The 22,483-nt window shown below is 34.7% G+C and overlaps 1 protein-coding gene, 1 long non-coding RNA gene and 1 pseudogene across 2 annotated transcripts; 2 read left to right on the top strand and 1 right to left on the bottom strand.

The window, feature by feature from the left end:
- Window positions 1–1,856: 1,856 nt before the first annotated feature.
- Window positions 1,857–5,114, bottom strand: LOC131636586 (uncharacterized; annotated as a pseudogene).
- Window positions 5,115–6,949: 1,835 nt separating this feature from the next.
- Window positions 6,950–7,934, top strand: LOC131636590 (uncharacterized). Its single transcript, XR_009294123.1, has 2 exons — window positions 6,950–7,495; window positions 7,597–7,934. It is a non-coding gene; the product is annotated as an uncharacterized LOC131636590 (long non-coding RNA).
- A 4,239-nt stretch (window positions 7,935–12,173) lies between these two features.
- LOC131636584 (uncharacterized) lies at window positions 12,174–13,400 on the top strand. The gene is made up of 2 exons (XM_058907193.1): window positions 12,174–13,121; window positions 13,239–13,400. Exons 1-2 carry the CDS (start codon window positions 12,174–12,176, stop codon window positions 13,398–13,400), a joined length of 1,110 nt encoding a protein of 369 aa, XP_058763176.1.
- Window positions 13,401–22,483: the final 9,083 nt, after the last annotated feature.

Below are 22,483 nucleotides of genomic sequence, written 5' to 3'. Positions count from 1 at the left end.
ACAAAATCACAAGTTAACTTCTAGGTCAAAATAAAAAGTAAACACAATGGTCAAATATACTATTCTATTGTCGAGGATATTTTTTCATGCCATACAGAGACATATTCAGCTTGCTCATATAATCCTTCTTTCCTTTTTTTCCTACCCTTCAGATTGCTTCATGAGAATCGTTTTATCTAGATCACCGTAAAAGAAAGCAGTTTGCACAACCTTCGATTCCAGTACTAGGTCAAACTTGTCCACCATAGCAAAAATCATTCAAATGGACACATGTTTCACAACACGATATAACACATCATTGAAGTCGACTCCTTCTTTTTGGGTGAACCCCTTAGCGACCAATCTTTCCTTGCATCTCTTCGATCACACTCCTTTGATTCCTTCATTCACATTGAAAATCCACTTACAAATGACTAGCCTAGCTCCTACAGGTTTCCCGATCAGCTCTTAAGTGTAGTTATCATGAAGAAATTTTGTCTCATCATTCATGGATTTCACCCATTTAGTCTTATTTCGAATCCTTACAGCTTCCTTGAAATCTCTAGGTTCTTCATCAATTACCTCACTAGCAAAGATTAAAGAAAATGCTATGAGATCTGCATAACGAAGTCGCAAAGGTGGCTTGATGACTATTTTTGACTTGTCTCTTGCCAGCAGGTAGTCATCAACAATTTCTTCAATACCTTGTGCTTCTTCCTTGACTTTATTTGGAAAATGAAATTCAACATCAATATGCTCCAACTCAACTTGAATCGCTTCTTGTTCCACCTCTTCTTTAGAGATCTTCGTACTTCGATTAACATCATCACTTTTATTGAAAACCATCTCAGTTTCATTGAAAACTAGATATCGACTTGTGATACACCTCATATGACCTAGCTATAGGCACCACAACCTACAAGCTTTGACTCCTTCAAGGTATTAAAGGAACATACATCTAAGAGTTCTAGGTTCGAACTTGTCTCACCTAATGTGAGCATATGCTACACAATCAAATACTTTAAGTCTGTCGAGGTCTGGTGGATGACCTGGTTAATTTTCTTCAGGTGTCTTCTAAAGGTGAGAAAAACACATGAAAAAGAGGTTGAATTGTGTTGACTTTTTTCTTTAGTTATGGCCAACCTACGATATCAAAACAAGTTTTAACAGTGAAAGAGCAAAATATGGATAATGTGTTGAAGAATTCTTGTCTAGCATTGAATGTGTAATTTGATCTTCTAATATAACTTAATTTGTCATATTATAATGTTCTATATCAGAATGAAAGTTTATATGTTGAGTTAGCATTGAAAAAATAAGCATTCCATATTATTTATAATAAATTCAGTGTATATATATACCACAACGGTTGTTTAGAAAAGCCGTTGTAAACAATTTTTCTTTAAATTATATCACAACAGATATTTAGAATAATCGTTGTGATAGTTAGCGCAGTACTTTGAATATTATCAAGGTCGCACGCCCAGGTTGAAAAATATCATACATACAACCACCTTTACTTCATAATAGATGGTCATCCGTTGTGGTATCTCTTTTCTGATATTTATGGTATCCTTTTTTGTAATAGTGATTATTGATAAGTGTAAAATAATCGTTATATTTGTGTATATTTTAGTGGCACTTATCGTTTTTTTTAATATCCTTTGAATAATCCACCACTTTGGTAATAAATATGTATAGTTTAATCGAGTTTTTGTATATATAATATATCGTTCGATACTTTTATGTCTTTTTGTAGGTATTTATGAATGGTTGGAACATTGAGTAATAAAGGCCAAAGGCTAAGCTTCAAGAATGCAATTTTTAGCAATTCATCAAAGAATAAGGTTCAAAACAAAGATGATAAATTATCTCATTTGTAAAATGCTTTAAAAACTGCTTTAAAAACAAGTAAAATGCTTTAAAACAAAAAAAAAAAAAAACATCTGTAAGTATTTTATTGATATTTGTAGTATCTTATCTACCCATCCTTTTATTGATATGCATCATACAATTGAAGACACACTCTTCAACCATCCATTTGTTGTCACGCCAAAAACTTCACATCATCGAAGTCATGCAAAATTTCAGTTTAGTTTCCTGGAGCATAAAAATGTCTGTCTTTCCCTTACTAAAAATGTCGCCATTGTTGTTGTTTTTATATGATGACATTGAATTAAAATGTATTTATTTATTTAAAAATACTTGTGGAAACCATATTTCTTTTATCACTAGTCACTTATTATTTTTTTTCCACAAATATCCAACCTACTGAACCGACTAATTTGATTGGGAGATCAATTCTAGCTTTCACGTATTTTCAAACATCAATATATAATATTTGAAGTTAAAACTGTTTTTTCTAAATAGAAATAAACAAGGCTTAAATGCACCTTTGGTCCCTGTAAGTTAGGGAGTTTTTTTATTGTCGTCCCTGTAAGTTTTTTTTCTGGGTCTGAGTCCCTATATTTCACTTTCGTGTTTGTTTTAGTCCCTAAAATCAAAATCCGCAGGAAAATTCGCAGGAAAACCTGCAGATTTTCCTGCGGATTTTGGCTTTAGGGACTATATACCACAAGCAAAAAGTAAGATATAGGGATTCATACCAACAAAAAAAACTTACAGGGACGAAAATAAAAAACTCGCTAACTTACAAGGACCAAAGGTGCATTTAAGCCAATAAACAAACAATCATTGCATAAAAATACAACTATAAAAGCACAGCCCAATACAACATCATTATAGAAACATCAAACTTATTTAATCATAAAGGTGAACATTTAATTAAGCCAACCCAAAGGTTGCACTATTACTTCTTTATTTGTGACTTTCTTTAATCTTTTCGAGCGGTCGCTGCCTTGGAAAGATGAGCATCAATATCTCTAGTGCATTTGCTAAGGTACTCCATCCATCCATTTGGAGGGTCAATATCCTCATTAATTTTCTCATATTCAATAGTCCATTTAGCAACATCAGTCACATCATCAGCCTTATCAATATCTCCACCAAATAACTTCCAAGTGATATTTTTGTTCTGGTCATCAACTTTTTCAAGAGTCAAGACTATCATAGCATGTGTGTACCTCACCATCTGTTTTGATATCACAGGAAATTAATAACAAAACTATATACATAAAATTATATAATTCTCAACGTATGTTTGTTGAGTTATAAATATAAGAAAAAAGAGTATGCACTGACTGATACAGTGTAAAATATTTTTTGTCAGACGTCAACCAATCAAGGGCGTATATAATTACCTATGACATAAGTCCAGTGTTTAACACTTTAACTGTCTCAGTGTGATGCCAGTCTTCACCTTCGTGCAGTTTGGTATGATGAACTCTTTCACAATGGACTTGCCCTTCGTGAAGTTGTGTTACAAAGTAATTGAAGAATATATCAATGGGTGCTTTGATCCCAAGCTCAGTACTAAGTTTACCAAAGAGCACCACTTTTCCTAAGACAAAAGAGAAGAAAGAAACAAAGGTTGATGTGAGGAAAGGATATATGCAACCCCACGCATTTAATTGAAGGAATCGGATAACATTATCTTAAAGACATCAATTTAAAATACATGTTTTTGGTTTGATCAATTTGAATTAATTTTAGATATTCATATGGAACAAAACCCCTGTACACGTGATATCCCACCAATGTTACAGGTGCTAGTTAGTTCTCAAAGTCCTGCCATCTCATATAACCTATTGCATCATTTATGATTTTTAGTTTTTCAATTTTTGTGTATTAATTAATTATAATATTACATCCAATATATCGTAGCAGATTCTAGATATACGATATACAAAAACTTTAAGTAACCATTAAAATTTAAATTAATGATTCAGATTTATTTTACATTTTAAAATATTTAATTGATGTGAAGAAGATATTTATGTAATATGTATTTAAAATATAAGGTAAATATGATTCATTAATTCAAATTTAATAATTATTATTAGAAGTTCACAGTTTTCATTGTAAGCAAAGTTCTAATTTGATTCGTCCTCATATATACATAAGATAAAATGATACCAATGTGTCAAAGTTTAATTTGACACCAAATTTCAACAGTTAAAATAATTGATCAAACGATTATATTAAATAAAAAAAATAATATATATATATATATATATATATATATATATATATATATATATATATATATATATATATATATATATTACTTTTTGACAAAAACAAACTCAAAGCATTTCATTCAAAATAAGAGGTTGAATACAAGGGGGAATCAAGTTTATAACACTACGTTTAGATCAAGAATTGGCCACCTTCGTAAGGGAGTGAACAACCAAATTCGCTTGACACTTAATGAACTTCATCTCGAAGTTGGAAAAAACATGTAACAAGTTTCTAATAGACATAATAATTAAACTAAACTCAGAATAACACTTATGTTTGGAATGGATGGCTTGCACCACCTGTTGAGCGTCGCTTTCAAAGACGACATTTTCCAAGTGCATAACTATAGCACCTTCGATAGTTTCTTTAATGGCCGAAGCTTCCGCTTCAAGAATGAAGAGAGTACCAATATTCCAAGCAACCCCTGCAACAATGAAATTTCCACTTTTATCCCACAACACCAACATCTGTTAGTTGTCCCCCATTGTTTATTAAACCTTGCATCCACATTGCACTTTAACCACCCTTTCGATGGCGGGTTCCAACTAGTGACATTATGAGGATTATTTTCGCTTTCCTGGTTCCTTTGAGCCTAGCTCCTACAGGTTTCCCGATCAGCTCTTGTAGTTATCATGAAGAAATTTTGTCTCATCATCCATGGATTTCACCCATTTAGTCTTATTTCAAATCCTTACAGCTTCCTTGAAATCTCTAGGTTCTTCATCAATTACTTCACTAGCTAAGATTAAAGAAAATGCTATGAAATCTGCATAACGAAGTCCCAGAGGTGGCTTGATGACTCTTTTTGACTTGTCTCTTGCCAGCACGTAGTCATCAACAATTTCTTCAACACCTTGTGCTTCTTCCTTGATTTCATTTGGAAAATGAAATTCAACATCAATATGCTCCAACTCAACTTGAATCTCTTCTTGTTCCACCTCTTCTTTAGAGATTTTCATACTTCGATTAACGTCATCACTTTTATTAAAAACCATCTCAGTTTCATTGAAAACTACATCTCGACTTGTGATACACCTCATATGACCTAGCTATAGGCATCCGTGTTGATGGAGTTGCGCGAGACATCGCTGACGGGATCAAAACGGTTGATATCTCATTTTGCGTTAGAGATAACCTCTGTGTGAGTGATACGTGATAATATTTACAAATAATTTAGATTGACTACAACTGGGTAGTTAGTTTAAGTATTTGGTATGGTAGATGAAATACAAACCCGAGAGTTCTCTACTTTCCGAAGAATGTATTATTTCTTGCTTATATGTTTAATTCCCGCATTTACTGTTTTAATTCATTTAAACCCAAACTCATTAACGCGAGAAATTATTATTGAACGACAATTCAATAGCACGAATCTCTATAAAGACGATATGATAAAATTAAATAACTACTTACTTGCTCTACCAATTACCACTTAAACAATTATGAATTTATAGTCCCTGCTATGAAATAAAACTCTTTGTGTTAGGATATTTGAAATTTAATGTGAATGTTTTATGGTGCTTATGCATATCTATCATATAAGAAGAGTCTCCCATTTTCTCATCATATGGCCTGCCACATCAGCACCTCACTCTCACAAAATTCCACATCATTCCCTCTTTATTGTGTGCTGCGGAAGTTCTAAAGGTGGAAGTTTAAACCTCTCAACCTCTCATGATCTTGCAGTTACATATTATTTACTTTCACTGGCCATCCACGTTTCAAACTGCTTGCAGCAATAATGACCTGTTATAATGCCTTGCAAATTTATCTGTCACTTTCATTCTTCTTCTTTCCATGTTTTCTGAAAGAATGTTAGTTCAGCCCCAATATTCTTCTTCTCCTTTCACGATTGATTCATGTTCTGCCTCCTCCATTCATGTTCTTCAGTGTGTCCGCGATTCCGATTCGCTTCTGCTTTCATTTTTTTTATGTTGTTGTTTTTCTGTGTTGTGCAATGAACACGGTTTGATGATGTTGCTGAGAGGTCTCATTCGCGTTTGAACATGTGGTGTTCGGTTTTGAATGTTTGATGATGAATGATGAGTTGAAACAACTCTGAATCGGCAAAGCTGGGTGAGATCTTTCTGAGTTTATGCTATTTTCTTTTTAATCTCTCTTTTTCACTATCAAACTTTCTGCTTTATTTTCTCCATTCAAATCTGATTTAGGTGTATTAATGTTGCTTAATTTAGTTTTATTTTTCGAATCAATTAATAGGCCACCAAGTGTTTGTTATAATGATTGAAGATTGGTGGAGAATGGAAGAGAATCTATTCAATATTGAAGGATTTATGAGGTGAGTTTTCTGTTATGGAAGTTTGTTACTGATATTCGTATGCTTTTCTGATTTTTCTTATATAGATTGAAATCGGTGATGGTGATTAAGGACAGAAATGTGGAGATATGGAGGAGGATTCTAGAATCGCGGTGGTGAGAGACAACATTACTTACTACTTTTGTTTAATACACATACACACATGTTTGCAGCAAGTAGCAAGAGAGACGAACTGACTAAAAGTTTATGCTATTCTTGAACAGCTTCAGGATAAGTTCAATAAGCATGGAAATCTTCTTGCTGTTAGTACTACAGATAGCGGTGTTAAAATTCTCGCTAATGCAGAGGGTTTAAATCCATGAGGCGCGTCGATGCTACTGATCCAAAGCTTTGTATCTGCTTTAATTCGACAGAATGATTAAGGTTTTGTTTCGATATTAAGTTGGTGGAATTGCTGCCGGCTATGACCTCACTATCAAGGCTGTAAAATCTGGAAAGGTGATCGTAGACGACATATGTATAGGTCTTACTTTTTGCGATTATGAGGTTTTAAAAAAGGTTCATGACTGCGAAAACCTCCGCGACAACGAAAGTAGTGGTTAATATTTGGTTCCTTCTTTGATTGTATCTTCTCTGCAGTTTTCACAAATAGGTCCTCATGCTGCTCTTCAATCCATGCAGCTTCTCCGCCTTTGTCACATGAAACCAATAAAAAACCAGTAAGCAGTACATCCAGATTAAGAAGTACTTCAATGGTACATATTCGGAGACGATGCGTACTTCAAAGGAAAAACCAGTAAGCAGTACATGCAACTTCTGCGTTGCGGATCGTTGATGCGTGTTGCTGAGTTCTTCGCAGGTTCGGAGATGACAGTTTTTCTTATGATATTTATCAGGTACATATTCGCTTTCTCTTTCAATTCTCTTTGTCTCTACTCTATGCGAGAAAACCGTCCATATGAATTGGAATTGTTGTGTGCAGAATCGTTGTTGTTGAGTTGTTGGTCGGTGTATGGATCTTTTCACAAAGTCACGGAAAGATGAATAAGTTCGTATGAAGCTCTTTTGTTGCGATTGTCGTGAACAGTGATGTTGCAGGTCGCTAATGAATGTTATTGATGTGTGTTCTATAATCTGTATCGGTTCTGTTTTAATGAATTTTTGGAGAATACGAAGGTTGTTTGGTTTTTATTTTGCAGATACTTGGAAGTTTAATGAAGGTGATGGAAGGGAGTTGAAGTCTACAAGTTTCTAAACAATGAAGGAAGATGGTGATATGAATGTTGGAGGAAGTTTTTTCTATCAAGTTTTCGGCATAGTTTCGGAGGAAGTATTAATAAAAACCAAATGAATATTTGATTGTTTTCAACAAGAGTAGGAAAATATGTCATTATCATGTAACAGCAAAATATGACTAAGCTGTGTTATGCTTTGGTGAATAGGTCTACTTAACTAAGGTTAATGTTTTGTCCTACTTATGTATAAACTCTAAGGTTGACCCTGTGAATATTATGAATGATAACCACCAGCTGCACCACCTTACCTCTGCAACATACATTCAACTAAACCGCTCCGATCCGTGACCTCCATCTGTTTGCCACACTCAACGCGACAAGATAATTTCACAACAGGAAGTTCGATCATAACCACAAAACAAAAAGGAACAGTCTGAATCAGTTCTATACTGCTACCGCTTTGGAATTTCTCACCACCCCGTAGGTTGCATCTTTTCCTTCTCTTGGTCCATGATTGTTGTAGTTCAGTTTGATCATTTGATAGCAATTATATATGATTGATTGCGTGTTTGTGTTGTTAAATCTATGAGTAGAAAGTAATTTATTTATTTTTACACTTGATGAATCCATGTTTTCTCCATATCTCTTTTAGATTCTTATCTTTTGTGTGATTTTAAAAGAAGTGTTTGTGTGTTAGAATAATCACGTTTGATCTTACGTTAAGGAAACTAGAAGATTTTGATTGAATGTTTTGAGAAATTTAAAACATATTGTTAAGTTTAAAAATTTATAAAGAAGAATGGTGGATTTTATTTCAAAACTAACAAATATCAATAACTATTCTGATCATCAAAAGGGTCATAAGCTCTATTAAGTTACAAAAGTTGAAATTGAATAGAAATAATGGTAATAAATAGACAAAATATGTTTGTTGTTTTGTACTAAACTTTTCTGTTTTTTTAACATGGACGGTTGGTTCCACTTTTGTCGTTACAAATAAAGTGGAGTTTAATCAATTAATATTTAATAATACTATAATAGTACTAAAGTACTATTTTTTATGAGCTGAAATTAAATAAATAAGTAAATTATTATTTGCTTTAAAATAAAATATTTAAAAAGTTGATATATATCCAAAATATATATAGGGTCGGTTCAGACTATTTAAAGGCTCTGAGCGAATAATAAAAATGGACTCTTAATAAAATATTAGGCAATTAATTTTGAATTCTGATTTTTCTATTTTTGATTTTAATTTTAATGATTACAAAATAATTATATATAAATATAATAACACGTACGGGCAAAAAATTTGATTACATTGTAGATCATGGTAGAACTTGCATTTTTCAGTTGCATGAGTTTGATTCTATTTGACATTATTTTCCAACTTGCATTTTTAATTAATTTTTATAAATTAAATGAATATAAGATATAATTATTTAAATATTTATTATTAAAAAATTTCATATAATAAAAATCACATTATTTTTCTAAAACGATATATTTAAAAAATAATCTTTTATAAAAAAATTCAAATAACATTAAATTTAAATAATATTTTAAGTTTAAAAAAAATTAGAACAAAATAATAAAATATTAAATTAATATTAAAAAATTAAAATAAACTACATTATATTTTAATATAGGACCATAGAGATCATTTTAAATAATTTATTGAAACCTTAAATGGCAACAACTTTTAAAAGGCGGTGGTTTATGGGCTCTTATTATTTTAATAATTATTAAATTAAGATAATTTTATATATTCTTAAGAGATTTTAATTTTGGAAACAGTTTATGTAAACATTCAATGTAAAGATTTTTACATCATTGTTAATTATGAATCATCAAATAATTATAATATTTAATTTAAATATAATTAAATGGTTCTTGAATGGTCAATCTAAATAATAATAAAAAATTTAATAGGAAACTTTATAATTTTTGTAAGAGAATAATTTATAGTATATTTATAAAATAAAAAAATATTATATTAAAATTGATTAAAAATAATCAAGTTGACTATTGGATTAAATTTATATTGGATTGATTTGATCGCATATGGATCTTATATTTTATGCGATGGAATGGTTGAACCATGAAATAACATTACAACAGTGTAATTTGGAACATTGATTAAAAATTTTTTAATTTAAATATAACTTAGGTTACTTTATGACATAACAGTACAAACAAGTTCTCAACTTTACATTATTAATATTATTAATTTATTTTTAAAATATAAAAATTTTAATAGATACATTTTAATAAACTATTTATATTTTAAAATATCAATAAATAATATAAATATAATAAATTTATTTATTCATACTTACTTTTTTAAATTATGTAAAATAAATTAATTGATGTATTTAAAGTAATCTTTATTTTAAAATAATATTTTTTTTAATAAAAATATTAAAAGTAATAATTTATTTAATAACCTTAAATAACTTTTTATTTTTAACGTGCATCACATAACTCTTATTGTGTATATTTTATTAGATAATAATTATTAGCGGAAACATGGAGTTATTGATAAAATATTGAATATTAAAGAGAACACGAAGTTACAGATAATTTTTTTTAATATTAGCAGAAATATTAAGTTACTGATAAATTTTTTGAACATTAACGAGAACAAATTTGGAATATTAACGAGAATACGAAGTTATTGATCAAAATAATGAATATTGACGGGAACACGGAGTTACTAATCAAAATAATAAATATTAACGGGAACGTGAAGTTACCGAATAAAATATTGAATATTAATGAGAACATGAATTACTGATCAAAATATTGAATATTAACGAGAACATGAAGTTACTGAACAAAATATTGATTATTAACGGGAACAAATTTTGAATATTAACGGGAACACGAAGTTACTGATCAAGATAATAAATATATTAATGGGAACATAGAGTTATTGAAAAAATATTGAATATTAAAGAGAACACAAAGTTACTGATAATTTTTTTAAATAATAGCAGAAACATTAAGTTACTGATAAATTTTATGAACATTAACGAGAAAAAATTTGGAATATTAACGAGAACACAAAGTTATTAATCAAAATAATGAATATTAACGGGAACAAGGAGTTACTGATGAAAATGATAAATATTAATGAGAACATGAAATTACTGATCAAAATATTGAATATTAACGGGAACAAATTTGGAATATTAACAGCAATACGCAATTACTGATCAAAATAATGAATATTAGCGGGAACATGAAGTTACTTATCAAAACATTAAATATTAACGGGAACATGAAGTTACCGAATAAAATATTGAATATTAATGAGAACATAAATTACTGATCAAAATATTGAATATTAACGGGAACATGATGTTACTGATTGAAATATTGATTATTAACGGGAACAAATTTTGAATATTAACGGGAACACAAAGTTATTGATCAAGATAATAAATATATTAACCGAAACATGGAGTTATTGACAAAATATTGAATATTAAAGTGAACACGAAGTTACTGATAATTTTTTTAAATATTTGCATAAACATTAAGTTACTGATAAATTTTTTGAACATTAACGAGAACAAATTTGGAATATTAACGAGAACCCGAAGTTATTGATCAAAATAATGAATATTAACGGGAACAAGGAGTTACTGATGAAAATAATAAATATTAACGGAAACATGAAGTTACTGGTCAAAATATTGAATATTAACGGAAATAAATTTGGAATATTAACAGGAATTCGCAATTACTGATCAAAATAATGAATATTAGCGAGAACATGAAGTTACTGATCAAAACATTAAATATTAACGAGAACATGAAGTTACCAAATAAAATATTAAATATTAATGAGAACATGAATTACTGACCAAAATATTGAATAATAACGGGAACATGAAGTTACTGATCGAAATATTGAATATTAAGGAGAAAATAATGTTTATTAATCAATATATCTCAAACTTTGGCCCAACCTATTGAAAAGAAATTTCTATATTTTACACATTTGTTTTTAGGACATTTACTTCTACAATAATATCTATATTGAACAAAATAACATTTTCCCTATCATCTTTTATTTCCCTCAATCACAATGCGCGAAAACGACGGGTACCCGTGCGAACGCACGGGTAACACACTAGTTTAGTTCTTAAAACATAAAACTAAATTCAAATTTATAAACATGTAATTGTACTTAATAAATGAATCCAATTATTTTTACATAATGTTAATTAGTGTTAAAAATAAAGTTATCTTAATTAATCATGATTGTAATCACAAATATCATGTCACACACTATTATCGATAAGAATTTCATCACGTTTGTTGAAGATTTTTTAAAGAATGAATTGGGTTTAGTTTACGATTACAACAACAATCACCACGAAGTGAAGTTAGTATCTTCAAAACTAAATAGTTATTAGGTGAACAAGAAGATGGAGAAACTGCTTGCTCTCCCTTCTCTCTAAGGTTTGCTGAGGCTGTTTAGTTCGTGGTGGCTATGGCGTGGCAGCAAGTTCACAAGAAAAGTTTTAGAAATGTTCAACTTAAATGGGATGCTTTTCCTTTTGGGGGGACTGCCGGCGAGAGTTGGAGAAAAAATTTCTTCGTTTTATTTTTCAGAATTTCCAGACAGATGCAGGGCGGTGGATATATTTAAATTGTTTGGTTGTGTGGGGGAAATTGTGGAGGTGGTGATCCCTCCCAGGTGCAACAGGTTTGGGAAACGCTTTGGCTTTGCAAGATTCAAGGAGGTGAAGGATGAGAGAATGTTGGCTGTGAAGCTGGATAATATTCAGATTGATGGTAGGAAAATTCACGCTAATCAGCCTAGGTTCAATAGGCAAGGAGGGAAAGAGGAACCAGTTATTTTGCAGAATCGAGATGGAGGTCGGAGGGAAACGGTACCTGTGAGAATTAATTGGTGGGTGGATAGTAACAGATCTTTTGCTGCAATTGTTCAAGGGAAAGAAGAGGAGAATGGTAACCTGAATCATAAGGCTATTTTCAGTTATTCTTCTCAGCAAGTTCTGAGGGACCGTTGGAGAAAGGCGTTTATTGGGGAAGTGATTTTTGCAGGAGATTCGTATAACATTCAAACGCATTTGGAGATAGATGGATTCTTTTCTATCAAAGATCATCCTCTTGGTGCTAACCTGTGTCTATTAGAGGAAATGGAGGAAGGGATTATTCAAGAACTTATAGATGAAGGAGAGTGGTGGTGGAAACAATGGTTTAAATCGATCAGGCCTTTGAAATCGAGGGATGTTGATTCTGAACAGGTGGTTTGGGTGAGAGTTTATGGTGTTCCTTGCCATGTATGGGGAACTGAATTCTTTGAAACGCTGGCCAATCAACTTGGTTCATTTATTTGTGTAGATGATAATACTGTGTCTGGTGATAATATGGATATTGCAAGAGTGATGATAAGGGTCCCTTCTAACTTTGTTTTAAGTAACTTTATGGAGGTTGTTATCGATGGGGAGGTTTTCAATTTGGTTTTTCGTTGAGACACCTATGGGCCGGTTAGAATAGCGGAGAAGAAGGTTTCTTTTCCGAATAGGTCATATAATTCTTCTTCAAACTCTGATGTTGTTTCTAAGGCGGAGAACCTTGGGAGTGGAGAGGAGGAAGATGATGAGTATGTTGATGCGAGTTATCCATCGGATAATGAGGTAGAGATTGGAGACAGAAAAAGTGATGGGGTAGGACAAAACTTGCACGGTTCTCCACGTGAAGATACAGGATATCATTGTTTACAGTGATTTCCGGTAAACAACCGCTAGTCTTCCAAACTAAAATAAATATGATTTGGTTACTCGCAGGATCGACTAGATTGATCCTAGGACATAGTCAAAAAGGTTGTTATTCATGATAGTTCGAATTATGTCTACGGTTGGCTTGTCTCGAAATAAGAAATACTTAATCAAAGAAATAAAGATTAGCAATCACCTTGTTATACACGTAAATATAACATCAGCGAAGGGTAAGATAAAGATAAAATATAAGACAAAACTGTAAAGTGCAAGAATCTTAAAGTGTAGAAACTTAAATGCTTCGAAACTAAATAGAATGAAAATAAAGAGCGCAGGAATGTAAATGACAGAAAGTAAACGAAATGCAGTAATATCAAAAGATACTTAAATAAAGAAAGATACAAATGTATTTAAAATGGTGTTGGTGTCATACGTACATTTCTCAGCGAAACTCGTTCTCTTAACACTTGATACTTGAGCAGTATGTGAGTGATTTGTACAAAATGAACACACGGAATCCTAACATTAAGACCCTTATTTATGCTAATTTTGACCCTAACGGTCCTATACTAATCTAACGCCACGTTGCCCACAAGAAAACCCTAGGATGCCATCTGTCTTTGTGCGGTTACACAAACTACTTCGAAATTCAAATCATCGCACCTGAATCTTCTTTCGACACGTAGCAACGCAACCAGAATCGAGAATGCCACAAAGACACGTTCAGCTTCAGTACTTTACGTATTTCGCAAAAACGTTTAAGTCTTTTTAAAGGTATTCTTCTTCGAATTAGCTCCAAGTCTTACTATCTTTATTCCAACTCAAACCAACATCCTCGAAACATGGCCGTCAGTAACCATTTTTAAACTCAGAAATGGTCATCAGTAACCATCTTCCTTCGATTTGTAACTCTTCAAAGGATATTCTTTCCAAACGAAATCCCCAGCCAACAAATTGCCCCCAATAAATGCCTGTTTCGAAAAACAAGAGAAATAGGCGTTTCTTGTTATAATGAGATTTCGTTTTACTCACTTCTGAGAGTTCCAAGACAACTGACTAACGTCATAATCATTTATGGCTCTACTTTCAAAACGTCTTGTCATTTTCAAAGATGTCCTCTCAGAACTTACATTCCCACGTTCTGTCATTACCTCATGATCATTACTCCTATATACTAGGAGTAAAGCCAATAATTATTCGACCGTCGTTGGATTAAATCAACATCTGCCGCGTGTCTTTGACTTTTACCCAAAAGTTTTAAAAGGGTTTCCGTTAAACCTGTAAATACTTGAACTTCTATCCTTGCATAACTTCCACTTCTGTTTTCTTTATCCTCAACACAGAAAAGAAAAATCTTCTTTGTCCTCTTTTAACCTATTTCTCAAATCAAATTCACTCATGGCGTCTTCTTCAAATGCTCTTCAACCCATTCAAAAATTCCAACGTCCTACACAGACAAAGAATCAAGAACACCTTCCAGACCCAAATGACGCAGAGGCGCGCGCTATCTACGCTTCTCAGGTAATCATCCCTTTTGAACTTTCTGGAAAAACTCATGCTTTCATGGGTCCGTTACCAGGAGGAAATAACCCCTCTTTGAGTAAATTCTTCCCTGCCTATTACAAAACTAGGCCCTTAGTTAGCAAGAATAAGATAGACGATGAAGGTCACCCAGTCTCAGCTAACCCTGATAGCCCAAAAGAGACCTCAACTGAAACTCCTTTGGCCTTAAATAAAATTAGGTTAAACTATGTAACCAATTTTGTGAAAGTCTTTAGGTCAATCCCTTTAGCAAAGGATCCTGAACTGTATTATGCTTGGCTAACGAAGGTAGAAAAGCAAAAAGCGCCTTTCTGGAAACAACTAGGGATTTATGATTTAATCCAATTATCTAAAACAGGTTTAGAATATAACCAAACCATGTTAGTAGCGTCAGTTTACTTCTGGGATGCTTCTCACAATACTTTTCACCTTCCATGCGGGATGGTTACCCCTACCCTCTTCGATGTAGCTGCCATTACAGGGCTTCGACCAACTGGGGAAACCTTCGACCCTAATTTCATGGATACTGACACCATCAATTTTAATGAAGCAACAGTCACCTATACGACCTTCATTCAATAATACCACAACAAAACGGACCCAGACGTTTCTGACGAAGAACACATAGCATTCCTAGCACTTTGGCTCTCGAGATGCGTCTTTTGCTCTAGATCCATACAAGTAGCAAAAAGATATCTTTGCATGGCTAACCAGCTAAATGCTGGGATAAAGTTAAACCTAGGCCAGTTAATTCTAGGATTTCTTTATGAGAATCTTGGTGAAGCAGCGGACCTTGTTAAGAACTACAAAACAGGATCTCTTCTTTTCGCTGGTCCTTTCTGGCTGTTGCAACTATGGCTTAATGCCACTTTTGAGGCTCACCTCCCATATAAAAATGTTGTGGATGAAGAAAGTGCAGACATAAAGGATCGAACAGTGGAAGGAACCAGATTGGCTTACCTAACCTCAAAGGAAGAAAGTGGCAAACTTCGTGAAACCTTCCTGGCATTCATAATGATGTTCGCTGAACGTTTTCAATTCACTCCTTTGATGGCTCCATTCGTACAACGTAAGGTGGGTCCCGAATGCTTTACTCGAGAGTTTTCAGCAACTTCTCCTAATCAACAAGATGAATCTATGGCCATCTGGGAAGCTTTCCTTACCCCAAAGCTGTTATATCACCGACTTCGATCTTCAAAAAGTCATTGTTGTCTCCTTTGCTATCAACCCAATCTGGTTTCAAGACAATTTGGGCTGGTTCAACTCAAACCAAAGTGTTTGTATGACAAAAGGAATCACATGTGTCTACACACTTCGCATTTGGCAGAAGATGACTATGAATCAAAAATCTCCCGATATGTTGGCATCACCACTTTGTCTCCCGTTTCTTTCGAGCCTGCTTTTTATTCTACCATAGATTTTCATCAATGGTGGACAGAATATTATTCTACGCAAATCTTCGACGCTGAAAGCCTTACTCGGGAACTAACTGAAGCTTTTGCTGATGTGCAGGAGAATTTCCAGAAAGGTACTTCGAATCATATTAAAGAAATTCAAGCATTTCAAAAGTTCTTTGAAACTATCTACATGCCTGATAACCTTAGTCGGACCGTGCGTGAGGCTGCGGTTACTTTACGTGAAAAGTTTTCTGCTAAACTGGATAAGTTGAAATTGCCTACGTCTGTTCGACCTGAACTACGTTATAAAGTGGCTTTTGAACTTCATCCTCCAAACTTTCCTCCACTTCCTAGTGCTGATTTTGGGGTGGCCTTAATCCCTCCTTTTCCAGACTGGTTTGTGTGTGGGAATCTCATAAAAATTCTTCAGGAAGAATCTAAAAAACGCGCTGAACGAGTGGTCCCGACTAAGCATACCTTGGATACTTTCAAAGGACATCTTCATATAGATCTTGAGCACGTTCGCATTTTGACTCCAATACCTGAAGGTTGGGGTTTAGACAATCCTTCGACTAATTTTTCCTTTTTCATTGAAATACTGATTTATATTTTGTTCACAGTTGTTGCTCGAAAGAAGCAAATCAAGGAAGCCCCTGTACAAAAGGGTTCTGGAACTTCGAGGAACACCAGGGCGAGTGGGAGTGACTCTGTCACCACTGGCAAGAAGCCTACGGTACATGGATACCTTATATTTTAGCTTATGAAATTTAATGAATGTCACTCACTTGGCTTTAATATGTACTTCAGAGCTCGAAACCTCCAGCGCCTTCGAAACGAAAAGTTCCTCCAACAGCCGACTCGGACGATGAAGATAAATCTCCTCCTCGCACCAGACAAACGATAAAGAAAAGACAGAAAGCTGCCACCCCTTCAGCCAAAGGAAAGGGATCTGGGACTTCGAAGCTCACTTCTTCGAGTGACAAGGTATCTTCTGAGGACTCACCCTTGAAGGCTGCTAGCACTATCCCCATTGTGGAGAGTCATAACTCAAGTCCAGACAACATTCCGACCAAGGTATTTTGGGTTTCACAATTTAACCATTTCTTTACACTCTAATTCTAATGATTAAGTTCACATTTTACCTTGTAAATGCAGGATGATGCTGGTACCGCTACTTCTGATCTCAAAACCTCAAGTTTACACATTGACCTTGACAACCTTCGAGGTAAATATCCACTCTCTCGAATGACAGATGGGCTTTCTGCCCTTTTCTCCATTTTGATCGATTCTAACTGTCCATCGCAGGTGTTTCTCAACACAAATCTCATGTGCTTTCTCCCGTTCTCGAAGACACTCAACCTCTTGCAACCATCATTCCGACTGCGTCTGCTGAAGAAAGCCATTCAAATGATGAATCTCCACCCATTCATCAAGATGAAATTATGGAGGAGAACCCGCAATGTTCGAATAGTGGTAACGCAGCTGGACAACCAACTGGCAGCGAAGACACTATATCTGAACAAGATGCTGCAGAAGAAACTTCCAAACTGCCTACACCTGGTTCTAATGAAACTTCGAACCTTGGGACTACAGTCACTCCTGTGACTACTTCGAAGCAAGCCCCTGCGATGCCTACTCCCTCAGAACTAGAACAACTCAAGAAAACTGATCTTGTGAGCTTCCTCAAGACTATGATGAGTATTGATAGCGCTTCGTCCCTTGGAACTCCTTCGACTGTCTCGGCAGGTGCTGGTGACAAGGACAATATTCCTAAACTCCTTCATCAGATAAGGGAGAGGTTCTTTGAAACCAACCTCGTCGAAGCTCTCAGCAAGGATTCCACCAAATATTATGGTCTAAACAACCTTCTGAAGAAAGTGGACTTACTTCTTGTTCCAGTGGAAGTCTCAGGAGTAATTGTTTTATTGAGTTCTCTGATTGAACAACTCCAATCTAATATCCTTCGAAAACGAGATATTGCCGGACAACTCACAGCAAAAATGACTTCTCACAGTTCTTCATGGGAAGCAGCTAACAATGCAACGAAGAAGGCTGACACCCTTAAGCTCGAGCGTTCGAAGAACCAGCGAGAATATGAAGAGTGTGAGGCGAATATCAAAGCCTGGAAACAAGAAATTGAGTAACTCAAAGGGAAGATAAAGGATGCCCAGTCTCGTCAGGTAGAAATCCAAAAAACCAATCAAGATGAATTAACTGAAGTGGCGCAGTCGGGGATTCGACACTTCGAGACGGCACAACAGCTAGTGCCAGAGATCGAAGAACTGAAAAAACAACAGGCATTGATCGAACGTCGTATGTCCTTATGGGAGATCCAGTACTCGAAGATAAAAGATAACCTTCCCAAAGATTTTAATTAGCCACTTTGGACCTTAGATTACTCTTCTTGTATTCCGTACTTAGTTTATTTTGTAATCCAACTTCCTCCAAAATCTATATGCAATTTTATCTTTCGCACATCTAATTTTGCAGTTGTCATGAGTAGTATTTTAGCAATTCTTAAAATTTGCCAAAATATATTTTTATTTGTCACAGTGATTTTAATAAATGTAACCACGTGACATGATTACCCTTCACAGCCCCTTGAACCTAGACTTGACGTTTCTACTACCCTTAGCCGTAACCATCATTGAAAGATGACGTCACCTTTTTCAATCAAACGCAGTCCAATTAAACATTTAAAAATGAACCGGCGGGAAACGGCGGAAGCCATAACTTCGCTTTGGAATACCAAACGCAGTCCAATCAAACATTTAAAAATGAACCGTTCCTTTACTGCCAACTTATTCTATATAAAGGGTTGGCATTCCATTTCTTCCTTCACACTTTCTTCAAACTCTTGCCCAAAATTTTCTTTCTTCTTGCATTCTCTCAAATACAGAGTCAGATAAAACCTTGTCCAACCTTTCTTCTCCAAATGGCACTACCCCTAACTCACGCTATCATCAGGGCTTGCATCAAGAAAGAATTCAAACTCTCTGAAGAAGAACTTGATGAAAACTTTATAAGTATCAGCTCCCTCTTTGTTAACCAAGAGCTTGAGTTTTACCATGAAATCCTGGAGGGATCTGTTTATCCCAATATGTTAGCGGACTTTTGGATGTTTGCGTCTCTGCGCATAGATCCGGAAGGCAGAACCACTATCGTCTCTGAGGTTTGAAGGGCCCATATTATTATCACTCCCTCCACCATCTCCAACCTGCTGAGATGCAATAACTCTGGAGAGACTTTTGATGACAATGCCTTCAACATGACCACCCATCTTATGTTGAGGACTCTTATGGATAATGATCCTTTCAGCGCCAAGGTCATTAGGGTTTGGCACCAACTCCTCGTGGGCAACTTTCGTCCATGAAACCATGATCAAAATAGCATCATGGTGGAGGATTTGGAGTTTATACTTTGTGCCCTCCGTGGGAAGAAAATTAACTTTCCTCTGATGATCTTCAAAGGACTTGTTGAAGCAGTTTCTATGGCTGCTGCTCGGCAAGGTGTAGTAACATGTCTTCCATATGGAAGATTCTTGTCCTACATGTTCCTTAAAAAGGGGATAGTGAGAAGGATGCGTAGATCTGGATCCTTGGACATGTTCGAGGCGAAAAGCTTGCCCCTGCTGTCCCTAGAGGGTTTAGATCAAAGGATCAACTAGGAGGTGGGTTGTTTTAGGCTTCATGTTTTGAATTTTGTAATCCTCAATGTTCTTGGGAACCACCTTCTCTGTAACGAATGTACTCTTTGATATTAATGAAAAATATTTTGACGTTTCTTTGTCTTACTGTATTTACCATGCATGTTTGTTTGAACATACAGCCATTTTGGTGTTAGTTCAACCATTTTGGCCTACGTAATATACTTTGAATATCTACGTTTTTGCAAGAATCTTTACTTCATGCATGCTTGGTTTGTATCTTTTCAGATACTTCCCATTTACTCTTAAGATCCTGCTATCTTCTACTAGTTCTTTTATCTCATAAGCGTTATTTGAGAATACTTTTAAGATTCGAAAGGGTCCCTCCCAGTGTGGGGACCATTTACCAAGTGCTTGATTCTTTCGATCTATAGGTAAAATAACTTTCCAAACTAAGTCATTACTGATAAACGTTTTACCTTTCACCTTTTTATTGCATGCTCTGGACACTCTTTCTTTTTGTCTTTTTATCATCTCCAATGCTCGAAGTCTGTCTTCGTCCAAATCTACTAATTCATTCATCATCAATTCCCAGTAAGTGTCTAGAGGAATTTCTGCTGGCCTCTGGATCCTGACTGATTGCAGGTATATTTCGACTGGAAGCACTGCGTCGTGTCCAAACGTCAATTGGAAAGGTGTTGTGTTTGTAGCTTCTTTTGGCGATGTTCGACAAGCCCAAAGCGCTTGGTCCAAAGTTTTATGCCAATTCTTGGGTTTTTTCCCTACATGTTTCTTTATAAGACCAATTATTATCTTATTTGCTGCTTCGACTTGTCCATTTGCCTGAGCATAGTAAGGTGTAGAGGTAAACAACTTGAACCCCATATCTTTGGCGAAATCTTGCATCTTTCGCCCAGTGAACACTGAACCTTGGTCTGTGGTTATACTTTCTGGGATTCCGAACCTGTATATGATGTGTTTTTGAATAAACTCAATCACAGCCTCCTGATCCACATTCGCAAGTGGTATCGCTTCGACCCATTTTGTGAAGTAGTCTATTCCTACAAAAATATATCTTTGACCTCTGGAAGACTTGGGGTGAATTTCTCCAATTAAATCTAATGCCCAACCTCTAAAAGGCCATGGTTTTATTATTGAACTTAACTCGTTTGCAGGAGCATGTTGAATACCTGCATGTTCTTGACATTCCTGACATCCCTTTGCAAATTCTATGCAATCTTTCAACATAGAAGGCCAATACATTCCGTATCAAAACAAAAGCCATTTCATTTTGTGCCCCGCTTGGTGCGCACCACATGCTCCGCTATGTACATTTGAGAGAGCCAAATATGCTTCTGCTTCGCCCAGACACTTTAATAAAACTCCTTCGGGAGTTTTCTCAAACAATTCATTTCCCATTAAAAAGTATGATAAAGCTCGATATTTTACCTTTCTATCTGTGTCTGTCGAAGGATCTTTTAAATAGTTCACAATTGGACTTCTCCAATCTGTGTCTGCTAAAGAGTCTATATTCAAAACTTCAAACTCTTGTTTGTTGGCAAAACCTAATTGTGAATTCTACAAGTCACTTGGGGAGAGCCTGGTAGCCATTGCCTTGCTTCTTACTTCGATCAGCTCTTCTAGTTTTTCTTTTGATACCCTGTATCCTGAAGCTAACTATGCCAAATCATTCACTTCTTGATTTTTCAACCTTGAAACGTGATTTAAATCCACGTACTCGAATTTTTTGAGCAGCCTATTTGCTATGACAAAATACATGATCAAATTTTCTTTGATACATTTGTATTCTTTCGTCAACTGCTTAATCACCAGTTCAGAGTCTCCTTTAATTTCGACTCTAGTTGCCCCCAATTCTAACAAAGCTTCAAGTCCAGCAATCAGTGCTTCGTATTCAGCTTCGTTGTTGGAGCATAAGGGACCTTCAATTTTGTACTTGAGCTTTGTTGGAATTCCATTAGGAGCAATTATTAGTATTCCAACGCCAGTTCCTTCTTTATGGGTTGAACCATCGAAGTATAGCTTCCAAGGCTTCAATTCCACGTATTGTTGAGGGTTTTCAACCACTACATGGTCAACAATGAAATCTGATACGATCTGACCTTTCATTGCTTTAAGGGGTTGAAATATCAAAGAGTACTCGGTAAGGGCCAACGCCCATTTGCCAATTCGACTATGCAATATAGGCTTTGATAGCATGTGTTTAATCACATCACAATGAGACGAAACATAAACATCAACTAGCTTTATATAATACTTTAGTTTGATACAAGAGAAATATAGACAAAGGCAGAGTTTTTCTATTGCACTATACCTAGTCTATGCATCATTGAGTACTCTACTTAAGTAATAAATGGCTCTTTCAATGCCATTTTCATCTTCTTGAGCTAACATGCTACCTATTATATTATCTGACGCTGAAATATACAGGCGCATGTGTTTCTTCCCATTTGGGGGAGATAAAATTGGTGGATGCATCAAGTATTGCT

Source organism: Vicia villosa, unplaced genomic scaffold, assembly GCF_029867415.1.
Source record: "Vicia villosa cultivar HV-30 ecotype Madison, WI unplaced genomic scaffold, Vvil1.0 ctg.001791F_1_1, whole genome shotgun sequence".
Taxonomy (NCBI): Eukaryota; Viridiplantae; Streptophyta; class Magnoliopsida; order Fabales; family Fabaceae; genus Vicia; species Vicia villosa.
The sequence above is the reverse complement of the archived record's forward strand: the minus strand, read 5'-3'. Positions and strand labels throughout refer to the sequence as shown.

Excerpts from the sequence above, each read along its gene's own strand:
- LOC131636584 (XM_058907193.1), top strand. The coding sequence starts at position 12,174 with ATGTTCAACTTAAATGGGATGCTTTTCCTTTTGGGGGGACTGCCGGCG. Across the intron at positions 13,122-13,238 it reads AGGTTGTTATCGATGGGGAG|GCGGAGAACCTTGGGAGTGG; the intron begins GTTTTCAATTTG and ends GTTGTTTCTAAG.